The sequence below is a fragment of the Dama dama genome, chromosome 9 (assembly GCF_033118175.1).
Source record: "Dama dama isolate Ldn47 chromosome 9, ASM3311817v1, whole genome shotgun sequence".
Lineage (NCBI taxonomy): Eukaryota > Metazoa > Chordata > Mammalia > Artiodactyla > Cervidae > Dama > Dama dama.
The window spans coordinates 29,726,223-29,738,336 of record NC_083689.1 but is presented as its reverse complement, the minus strand read 5'-3'; the positions used below and the strand labels follow the sequence as shown (position 1 = coordinate 29,738,336).

Here is a 12,114-nt window from a genome sequence, read left to right as displayed (position 1 = left end):
CCAGGCTTCCCTGTCCATCACCAACTCCTAAGGTCATCATTTATCCGATGTCTCGGATAAATGTCTCGGAACTGTTTGGTTTAGGTCTGTTGTCCTAATGTAATTAATAGTAATTTCCTCTTCATCCTTAAAAATGCCCTGGTTTAGACAGTAAATAATTTTCAATGTAGCTGTATTAAGCATTATGGATTTTATTCTGAGTGTAGGCTTCTAAGGGAGCCTTTGAAGAATTTTAAGGATGGTGATACCATATGACCTGTTTTTTAGTTGATGATTCATGAGTGAACACAGGGAGGAAGATTGAAAGGCTCTTCAGGAATGGAGGACACAGATGCCCTTGCCTTGGAGTAGGATGGTGACACTGACGATGGAGAGATATGGATAGAGTCGAGATATATTGTGGAGCTAGAATGGTTAGGTCCTAGTGATGAAGTCAGCACAGGAGATGAGAGAGAGAGTTATTAAGAATAACTGAGGTTTTTAACTTAAACCACTGAGTGGCTGGTTGGTCCCATTGCTTTAGTGGGAAGTAATGGAGAGGCAGCACTGAGTGAGGAATGGTGAAAGGGGAGAGCCGGGGCTCTATTTTTGATGGGTTGAGTGTGAGAAGCCATGGAGATGTTGGGTCTTTTGCCCAAGGATACCAGATAAGTAGATCTGACTAATCCTAAGTAGATTTGAGATTCAGACCTTGTTTTTGGAATCCAAATCTTCTATACCCAAGAAACCATCTTATATAGAGGGTTGTGCTTGGCTGTTCCTTCCTTCCGTGTTTCCTGGGTCATGCTTGTGACGGATGCCTATGCCTTTGTTTATGGGCACTTAGTTGCAACAGGGGTCCAAAAGCATGTTGAAATAAATTTCTGAAAATGAGTAGCAAACTCTCTAACCCACAGCCATTTTCTTTAAGAAAAAGACAGGAAATGAGATTATGATGTGTGGTGAGACCCTCATTTGACAGATTAGGATGTCAGGCCCAGGGAGGTTATATGCTTTCATTGTGGTTGGCCAGGTTGTGGGAGAGCTGGAATTTACAGCCTCAGTCCTCATCCCTTCCAGGTCATGGTTCTTTGCAGAAAATCTGTGAACAGTCCTCTGGTGAGAGGTCATTTAGCAGATGTCTAGATGAGATGGTGGGTTTTGTCACGGCCCAAGTTAAGGGGAGGGTTTTATCTCCATTAGGGGAGGAAGACCATCTTCAGCAGTCTTCCAGTTGTGAGCAGAGCTGGTTTGACGGTTCAGATTTTCCTTTGGCGAGAAGCACATGTGTTTTGAGCGATACAGAGCACCCTATTGTGTGAGCCTCCGTAACCTGTGCCTCAGCACAGCTGATGTGTCCATTTGCTGTGGGATGACAGCTGGCTGCCTGGCCCATCAACGTGGCTGCCGTTTCAGGTAGAGGCAGCTGCTCCGCCACCAGGTACGGGGAGCGGAGAGAAGTAGGCTAGGCTGAAAAGGTCACTGCTTCTGGGGTTCCTTGCACATCACCCCTGCTAACTGACTTGGTGGTGTTTATTGGATGGAGTTCTTCAGATCATCTTATCCAGTTGACCTCTTATCGTATTAGTGCTTTCACTTGACAAAAATTAAAATGAGTTTCAGACAAAGGGACACAGTTAGAAGAGTCGTCCTGCTAGAGCATGATGCTGATTTCATGCAACGTTTGTGGTACCAGTCAGGTTTCAGCTGATTAATTAAACCATATCAAGCCTGAGAATGAAGTTTAAATTGTTGTGTATGGAATTACCAACACAATTCGTGATCGTGGCTAGAGCAACATTTGTACAAGCCTTGGGTGTCATGTTTACCCGCGAGTGACTTGCTCCTTTCATCCACATCCCTCAGCTGTCACCCCATGTCTGGAGAGTGTGCCTGCAAGCCAGGCTGGTCGGGACTCTACTGTAATGAGACGTGTTCTCCTGGATTCTATGGGGAAGCTTGCCAACAGATCTGCAGCTGCCAGAACGGGGCTGACTGTGACAGTGTGACAGGAAAGTGCGTCTGTGCCCCAGGATTCAAAGTGAGTGGCTTGGGCTCCTTCCACAGAAGGAGGCGCGGAGGGGTGCAGCTTGGAGCACACTGATACCTCAATTTATATGACTTTTCTCTGAAGCCTAGGGAATGTGCTAAAAACCATTCACATCATTAACAGGGAAGAAAATAAAGAGAAAAAAAATAATAAGAGATATAAGTAATTACTTGAGAATGATGCCTGGGCAAGCTGGTAAAACTCTAAAGTGGCATTAACATTTAATAATGTAATTAATATATATCATGAAGTAAGATGTATTTTAATTATTCCTTATGTAACCATGTGATTATCTCATCATGTAGATAATTTATAGGCAGCAAAGAAATTACTTTTCCAAATAGGATATGTTTTATTGTCCACAGTTTATGTTTTAATTCCATGGAATTTGAAGGCATAGTTAGCATTTATTATGTATTAACAGCCAAGGATTAGTAGTATGTAAGTGTTTCAGTCCCTTTGAGAATCCAGACCTTTCAAATATGCCTGTAAGCTCATTGAGCAGAATTTTGCTAGTTTCCAGGATTTCTTAGCCACAGATTGGGAATTTTTGTTTTAAAGGAAAATGGGCTGCTTTTGAATTATTTTCTCCCATTTTAAAGAGAAAATTATAGAACTCATTGGATAGAAAAAAAAAAAAATAAAGAGAACATTAAACTGTGAAGAATGTTAATGACTATTCCAGAGCACGTAATATAGAATGAGTGGGTCACAAAGTCTCAGAGCTGAGATCTTTACAGGGTTTTCTAACCTGGGTCACAATGCTTTGGTTGAGCCCTTAAATTAGCCTTAAGAGTCTCTTCGTCTCTTCTGCTTTGAAAGGAGGTGACCTCCAGTCACCTTCAGTGACCAACTTCTGTGTTTAATGCTCCCTGTCAGATAATAAATTGAATCATGCTGCAGGCTAAATGTGTTCTGTTTCTTTGCTTTACCTACTGATCATATTACATATTACATAAAGCAGTCTAAGAATCATTGCAATTTAGTATATAGTTCATATTTATGTTTATCTATAGACAATAATTTTACAGCTGCAATAATTATACAACTGCGTATCTACTTGTATGAGCAAGGACAGAGGATTTTGTATTTGCTACCAAGGAAAAATAATGATGGCAGCGGGGTTTTTTGGGTCATATTCAATACTTGTATCCCAAATATAGACCAGCTGGCATTGCCCTTGGATCTGTACAGTTTGTATATCTGTACAGTTATAAAACTCTTTAAAAAAATACAGTGTGTTAAAATGAGAGAGAGAGTATAATCAGCATGGCCAAGATATATTTTTGTATATTTGGGTTGGTCCTATTTCAGGTGGTCAAACTGCATGCATTTTCCTATTTGCGCTTGTCTAGGGAATTGACTGCTCCATCCCATGCCCTCTGGGGACCTATGGGATAAACTGTTCCTCGGTCTGCAGCTGTAAAAATGACGCTGTCTGCTCTCCTGTGGATGGATCTTGTACTTGCAACGCAGGTGAGTGGGTGAATGAGTCTGTTATCTGATCCCGGTCCTGTTAGCTCCTAAAGACACGGGAAAGAAACCTTGACCAGGATTCTAGCTCCAGCTTTGCCAAAATACAGTGCCTGAACTCAGCAAACCCCCTAACCCGGGAAGGGCTCTCCTGCTTTCCAGAGTCAAGGGGAGAGGCTCCAGTGAGATGATCTCTGAAGTCACTGCCAGCTCCAAAATCTATGAGTCTCTGTGCTTTGGGGAAGAGTAAGCAAGCAGACCTGTGTTCATGCCCCTTAATCCATTGGCCTGGAGTCCTGACGAGAGATGCAGTCAAGCACCTGATTGTACGTGGGGGCCAGAGCATCTTTATCCATAGTTTCTGCAGCAGCCAGGGTTGTGGACACTCACTGTTCATGGTTCATGGGGTCCTGCTTTAAAGATGGGGATGTTCTTTCAAACGCACTTTCCTTTTCCTTCCCACATAAATATTTTATTTCCTGACCTGCACAAAACTCCACATCCCAGTGTGCATCACTGCATGTTAGATGGTGAGGTGCCCCCAACTTGATCTCTTTGCCCCCCAGTAGCCCAGTAGCGCTTCTCACTGTTGGCATCCTTGACACTGTGCTGGTGCTCTGGTTCAGTTCTGAGAAAGGCTTTACACAGCAGCGCCATGCTCCCTGCGCTAGGGCAGGGGCACTGCTGCCTACCTCCAAGATGTTTCTAAGGGGAAGTGTGGCTGGGAGAGGCTGGCCAGCTCCGTGCTGCCTTTGTTTGTTCACGTGCCCTGGCGCTCTTGTCATGGCAGGCTGGCACGGGGTGGACTGCTCCATCAGCTGCCCCAGTGGCACATGGGGCTTTGGCTGCAACTTAACATGCCAGTGCCTCAACGGCGGAGCCTGCAACACCCTGGACGGGACCTGTACATGTGCGCCTGGATGGCGTGGGGAGAAATGTGAATTTCCCTGCCAGGTATGACTCAGCTGGGAGGGCCAGGGGGATCCCATGGCAGAGGGTTAGCTTGTTTTTTGCAGACTTCATGATTTAAAGTCCCTTATTGTGAACCATACTAGAGTCCCTGAAGAAGAATTGAGATGTTTGAACTCAGAATGGATACAGGATAAGAAGAGGGAAAGATGCGGAAATTGGTTAGGCAGCTTTGTGAGAATCCCTTTTATCCTCTCTCTCCTGGTTCCTCCCACCTCTCCCCTCTGTTTTCTCTGTTCTAATATACCCATCTCTTCATGGCAACCAGTCATCAGTATTTGTCAAACATCCAGTGTATGCCTGTCAACTCTCCAAATATTGTATTTCCATTATAATGGAAATCCCCCAGCCTTTGGGGTGGAAAGTGGCAGGGCAGTGAAAGGGGGGTGGTGATGGTGTCACAGAAGGGTTCAGTGAGGTGGTGAAAGGTTTGGAAACAGCCGTCTTTTAGGACAAATATCTCTGGAGTCACCCAGATCTCCATAGATTTCCATGGTTCAGTGCCGACTCCCTCCCTTCACCTACTTTGGAGATACACCCCCGACCCCGTACTGAGTCTGCCGCAGGCCAATAAGAGTGGGCAATGGACAGTGCTTTCTGTAGTAACAGCCCATTTCACTTTCTCCCTCTAAAGTACGGGGCCAGTTTCCTTCCCTCTATTCCGTAGCTTTCTCACCCTAGGCAGTTATTTTCTCCTGAGCCATTAAGCATTCTCTCAGTGGTGTGTATGCTGTGCCTCCTGGGGATCATGTGATGATAAAGTGACATCATGACCCCCTGAACTGGACAGCTCCAGGGGGCCCTTCCACAGAGCGCTTTTCTCCTTGGGCTTCCTCCTCATTAAGTGCAACCCATTTCCCAGCTAGAGAGCCCAGGATCTATTCCGTGCCCTCCAAACCCCTAGGACACAGTTTTGTTCGTTTTGCCTCCTGTCATCCTCCAGTGAGCAGATTTTCAGTGCTCTGAGATGGGCTTAAAATCACCTTTCACTTAACACGAGTCTAAGTGTAGACAAAGCAAATCTACACCATCTTGTCTGTTTTTTTGGTATGGTTATTAGATGCATTAGTAAATCAGCCAAGGCTGGAAATGGTTTTTAGTGGCTCATATTATAGCAAAGCTAAATCCTATAAGCCTGGGCAAACATTAGTAGAACTTAATTTAAAAAATATTTTATCTTAATAATCACTAGACAAGTGAATATGCCATTTAACATCTACTAAAGTAGCAACCCACTCCAGTATCCTTGCCTGGAAAATCCCATGGACACAGAAACGTGGTGGGCTGCAGTCCATGGGGTTGCAAAGAGTTGGACACGACTGAGTGGCTGATCATGCATGAACCCGTTGAATGCTGGTTCTGGGTGCCCCCCGTTGGTAATTTCACAGCCCCTGTTGTCCTTAGAGCTTGGTGCTGTGGGCGGTTTGCAGTGCCCTCCCTCAGTTCCTCAGGGCCTGGCATGAGAGATCAGGGCTTGTAAATGTGGGGCTTCCATTCCTCCCCCTCAGACTAAATGATCACGTCCGTGAAGAGCCTCATCTCCGCTGGACCACCAACGCGGATGTTTGTGTGAAAGCATGAAGGTCTGGGAGGGGATGAAGGGGAGGGTATGCCAGCACACCCTGCTTAGGAGCTTGAATCAGAACGCTTCGTGGTGTTCAGATGTCACCATGGGAGAGAGGATGCTAATTAGGAAAAAGTGACAAAAGCTTTTCATTTCTCCTTATAGTTCTGTGTATCTCACTGGCGATTTATGGACATGCTCTTAATTCAGTTAGAACTATGCTGTTTTTTAAATTTTAGGGCTTCTTTTAAAAAAACGTTATTGGAGTATAGTTAATTTATAACATTGTGTTAATTTCAGGTCTACAGCAAAGTGAATCAGTTATACCTATACATATAGCCACTCTTTTTTTTTTTTTTTTTAGACTCTTTGCCATCGCTTCTCGGCCTTTTGGCTAAGATCAAGTGTAGACTCTTTGCCATATAGGTCATTACAGAGTGCTAAGTAGAGTTCCCTGTGCTAAATAGTAGGTCCTTATTAGTTATCTAGTTTATATTTAGAAGTATGTATTTGTCAGTCCCAATCTCCCAATTTATCCCTGCCCCGTCCCCTTACACCCTGGTAACTGCAAGTTTATTTTCTACATCTGTGATTCTACTTCTGTTTTGAAAGTTAATTTATACCACTTTTTTTTTTTTTTTTTTTTAAGATTCCACATATAGGGCTTCTTTATGTGGATCAGAGTCTTCTTTTTTCACTAACAAATAGAACATTCTTTAGGAGAAAAAAAAATTCTGGGATTGTGTGTGGGGACGGAGACGGATATTAACTAAACTTATTGTGGTAATCATTTCACAATATATATAAGTATCAAATCATTATGTTTTACCCCTGAAACTAATGTAACATATGTGAATTATACCTCAGTGGGGGAAAAAAAATACCCTGGAAGGTGTTACTGAACTGTTTTATAAAAATCTTTAGGAACAAAAAGACAATATTTTTAAGAGTTATGGCTCGCAATAAGATAAAGATTCTTTTAATTAATTGGCATGTTCACCTATCTTTGCACATATGCACACCAGCATATTGACGTAGTTGGTTTCACCATTTGTATGCTAGACGTAAACTAAGGTCTGAGTGTTATGAAAACACTAACCCCTTGCAGCCAGTATTTTAGGGGCCAAGAAGACACGGGAAGAGGGGATTGTAGTGCATGCTGCTGCGAGGGGTTGGGGAGGGGAGGGCGCTCTTTGTTAAGCGGCTGCCCACTGCGGGACTCCCACCCCTCACCGCTGTCTTCCCTGTAGGATGGCACCTACGGGCTGAACTGTGCCGAGCGCTGTGACTGCAGCCACGCGGACGGCTGCCACCCCTCCACGGGCCACTGCCGCTGTCTCCCCGGGTGGTCAGGTGAGAGCCACGGGCCGCTCCGGGAAGTGGGAGACATGCCAGCGTGCACCTGGTGCTGTTCTTGCTACCTCAGAGAAACACTCAGAGGTCAACCTTTCCAAACAAACAAAATGAAAATATGCTAGTGTCTCCAGGAAGGTCATACATTTTTACCCTCAAAATATTACTGCTAGGCCTAATTAATCTGTGGGCTTCCCTGGTGGCTCAGTGGTAAAGAATCTGTCTGTCAGTGCAGGAGACATGGGTTCAATCCCTGATCTGGGGAGATACCCTGGAGAAGGAAATGGGAACCCCCTCCAGTATTCTTGCCTGGGAAATCTGATGGACAGAGGAGCCTGGTGGGCTACAGTCCATGGGTACACTAGGAATCAGACATGACTTAGCGACTGAACAACAACAACAATTAATCTGTAATCCAGGGATGACTTCTTATTGAATCACGCAATGGCAGTTCTCTTGAGCCTTCAGGTAAGGTCTATCAGTGCAGATAACTAGCAACTTCTTTATAGATAGGTAGATGGGTAGATAGGTAAATAGATAGACAGACTCTCATATCATAGAATTCACCACCTTAATGTGTAGAATTCAATAGTTTTTAGTATAGTCAAAGAATTGTACAGTTATCACCACTATTAATTTTAGAAAATTTTCATTGCCCCTCCCAAAACCCCATTGGTACTTTTTAGCAGTCATTCTTCATTACTCCCAATTCACGGCACCACCCCCTTTGCCCTACCCTAGGCAACCACTTTCTGTTTCTGTAAACTTGCCTATATGGAGTGTTTTGTATCTGGATTCCTTCTGTTAGTGTATGTTTTTAAGGTTCATCCATATTGGAGTGTATATCAGTACTTCATTCCTTTTGACTGCCAAATAATGTTCCATTGTTTGGATAGACCACATTTTATTTACCCATTCATCCATTGATAATTTTTAATATCAATATTTACCCACTGATAAATATTGGGATTGTTTCTACCTCATTGGATATTATGAAAAATGCTGTTATTCATGTACAATTTTTGTGTGGATGTATATATTTTTGATATATACTTAGGAGTGAAATTGCTGGTTTGTATGGTAACTCTAAGCTTAACCTTTTCAAGAACTACTACACTTGTTTTCCAAAGCATCTGCACCATTTTGCATTGCTACCAGCAATGTATGAGATTTCCACCCCCCACCACACTTGTTATTTATCTGTCTTTTTTGATCATAGCCATCCTGCTGGGTGTGAAATCTTATCTCATTGTATTTTTGATTTCCATTCTCCTAATAAGTAATGATGTTGAGCATCTTTTCATGTGTTTATTGGCCATCTGCATATCTTGTTTATAGAAATGTCTTCAGATACTTTGCTCATTTTTTAACTTGGCTTATTTGTCTTATTATTATTGAGTTATAATGTCTCTTTGTCCCCTAGCTCTATGTCCTTTTCATATATATAAGTTGCAAATATTTTTCCTCTGTGGGTTATCTTTAACTTTCTTGATGATGTCTTTTGCCACCAAAAAGGTTTTATATTTATGAAGTTAAGTTTATCTACTTTTTCTTTTGTTGCTTATACTTTTGGTGTCTAAGAAATCATTGCCTAGCCCTAGATAACAGATTTATGCCTCTGTATTCTTCTCATAGTTTTATAATTTTAGCTTTTACATTTAAGTCTTTGATATATTTTGAGTTTGTTTTTGCATATGGTGTGCATAAGGGTACAAATTCATTCATTTTTCATGTCAAAATCCTGTTGTCCCAGCACCATTTGATGAGAAGAGCATTCTTTCCCCCACTGTATTGTCTTGATAACCCTGTCAGAAATCAGTTGACCATAAATGTGGCTTATTTATCTCTGGGCTCTCAGTTTTATTCCATTGACAAATATGTCTATCCTTATGTAAGTAACATACTGTTTTGATTGCTGTAACTTTGTAGAAAATTTTAAAATTGGAAAGTGTGAGTCTTTCAACTTTGGTCTTTTTCAAGATTGTTTGGCTATCCTGGGTTCCTTGAATTTCTCTTTGTCTTTTCGGATCAGCATGTTAATTCCTGCAAAGAAACAGGGTGGAAATTTAAAGAGGATTGAGTCTGTATATCCATGACAGGAATAGTGCCAATTTAACAATATTAACTCTTCAGATCTTTGAACATAAGATGCCATCAGTAACCTCTGGAGTGGTGTCTCTCAGCTCCTTGCAATTTGTTGAGAGCTTCTTAGGCTTCTGGCAAACTGACAAAACTGTCTTGTGTTTGATTTCTAGTGTCTGAGAGCTACCTTAGGAACAGGTCAAAGCTTGTGTAATAGACTTTATTTTCTGCCACTGGGAGCTACCCACTGAAACACGGACTCCATAGTCCTGCAGTTCCTCCTTGACTTGCAAAGACTGAGATAACTCTGACTCTACAGTATGAAATTCCACTTTCCCATGTTTCTACTTGGTTCTCAGTTACTACATGTTAATACTATTAATACATAGGAATTAAACCAGATTTTGTGACTTCACAAGGGTTCCTGAAGTTCTCAAATGGAGTGACCACCACTAAGTTCTCAGTGACCACAGTGAAGCAAATAGCATTTTTAACCCCCTGATGTATTCAGGGCTTTTCTAATAGAGAAGCCACATCATTTGTTTTGGGCCATACTCCACCAAGGCTACTTTTGTCTTATGAATGTAGAGGAAATGTGACATGTTCCTGGACCCACCAGTTATTGACCAAGTATCCACCTGCTTTGATGGTTTAGAACCAGCTGTGAAAAGCATGCTCTTGTATACACGAGAAAAGCAGGAGATATGATTTGGCCTGAAGCCAGCCAGAAAATGTGTTGGTTGCATTCCATAGTCTGGGTCATGGGGTAAGACAAATGATCCCATCTGGCCTTAGACCTGTGGAGCTCCTGCGGGAATGCAGTGGCTTTGTCACACAGCATAATCTTGTAATCCTCTGTCCATCTGTGACCGGTCTGCTTCTCCAAAGGGGAGGAAGTTTTGCTGCTTCATTGTTCTGTCACTTGTTACTCACCATCTCTTTGCTTCATGGCTCCAGGGTCTTACTCTGGGTCTGCTGTGTGGACTCTTGGTCTGTTAAGTATCTAAGGCTGCCGGGAGACATTGTTTAGAGAGGTCATCCCCCACACTCACAGAACACACTTGTATAAGCAAATGTGTACAGAGGAAAAGAAAATTCCTGAAGTTTTGAAAACGACCCTACAATTGGATCAAGAACTGCCTTGTTTTTCTAAGAGAAAAGTAGATTCTGTATTATTTCATTGTCAACATTGGGTGGACTTATCATTTTTCATCACAAACTTGTTTTGAATGAGTACCTCATAAGGACATTTTGAAATAAAAACTTTGCTTTTCATTTAGATATCAGGTTTGGAGCAAAATAATTAAGTGAAGTAGCTCAGTCTTGTCCGACTCTTTGCGACCCCATGGACTGTAGCCTACCAGGCTCCTCCCTCCATGGGATTCTCCAGGCAAGAATACTGGAGTGGGTTGCCATTTCCTTCTCCAGAGGATCTTCCCAACCCAGAGATCGAACCTGGGTCTCCTGCATTGCAGGCAGATGCTTTAACCTCTGAGCCACCAGGGAAGCCTTTGGGGCAAAATAAATAACCTCAATTCAGGGAAGCAAGTGATTCTGTTTCCTTTCTCCTTGCTGTGGAGTTTGCTCTTGGTGATATGTTGAGAATTGCCAGAGAAGATAGCAAAAGGGGATCAAAGCAAGGCTTTTGTGAAAGAATCAGTGAAATCTAACTTGGGAACCTGGACTCTTCCCTTGACCAAATTATTGAGATCAGATCTGTAGAGACACCCACAGTGCTCAGCCGCTGAGGACACTGAGGAGAGACTGATCTGGCCTAGGAGTGTGGAGATTTAAAAAAAAGGGTCAGGAGAGCTTTATCCCTCCTTACAAAGAAATGGACATACCTACACTGAGGAAGTCAGGCACTAACGTGATATACAGAGGAAGTCAGTTGCTTTCTCAACAAGGTGCTCATTTACCACTTTTGTAACTTCATTCTCTTTTCTAATGTTTGACGGTCTATTTTCTTCTTAAAGGAAATGAGACTCTTATTTATTTATACTGTAATTGATTGTCCCATTTTACCTAGTCATAAAATAAGTCTTCAAAAGGTACTACCATAAATACTAACCAAAAGTTGCATCTGACATCCCAGATACTATTTCCAAAAGAAGTGTACCATTTTTCAAAAGAAGAGACATACACTTTTATTATATGCTGTTAATTAAAACCTTAATTTATTGATGTGTTTAGCCAATAGGTTACTTTATCAAACAGAGGCAGATTGCAGTGAAAAAAAAAAAAAAAAAAGGAGAGAGAGAGAAGAATGAAACATCCTTGTGTCCTGGGCTTCTTCCACACCTCTGTTACACACACACACACACACACACACACACACACACACACACACACATAAATGAGACGACTTTTCAAAATCATTATTCTGAAATTCCAGAAATATAATTAGGTCTATGTGTATGTGTATGTGTGTTTCCAGAGTAGTGGAGTGATAGGCTTTGTAAAGTACTCCCCCAAAACAGTAGAAACATGCCACTGTTTTTTCTCCTTCCTTTCCTCTCTGACTTCAGTCAGCCAGATCACCTCTTTGCTGAGTGTTACAGCTAATCAAGATTTCTTTCCAGCTGTCTGGGAGGATAAGTAGCTTCCAGCCTGGTTCCCAACCCTGGCTAAGATCATTGTCACC

The 12,114-nt window shown here is 42.3% G+C and overlaps 1 protein-coding gene across 1 annotated transcript in view; it reads left to right on the top strand.

The window, feature by feature from the left end:
* The window catches only part of MEGF10 (multiple EGF like domains 10), a 130,906-nt gene that overhangs the window by 87,200 nt on the left and 31,592 nt on the right, over positions 1-12,114 (top strand). The window contains exons 9-12 of the mRNA XM_061150864.1: positions 1,846-2,020; positions 3,385-3,505; positions 4,293-4,456; positions 7,286-7,388. Of these exons, the coding sequence (XP_061006847.1) occupies positions 1,846-2,020; positions 3,385-3,505; positions 4,293-4,456; positions 7,286-7,388 (563 nt within the window). The remainder of the gene's footprint in view (positions 1-1,845; positions 2,021-3,384; positions 3,506-4,292; positions 4,457-7,285; positions 7,389-12,114) is intronic.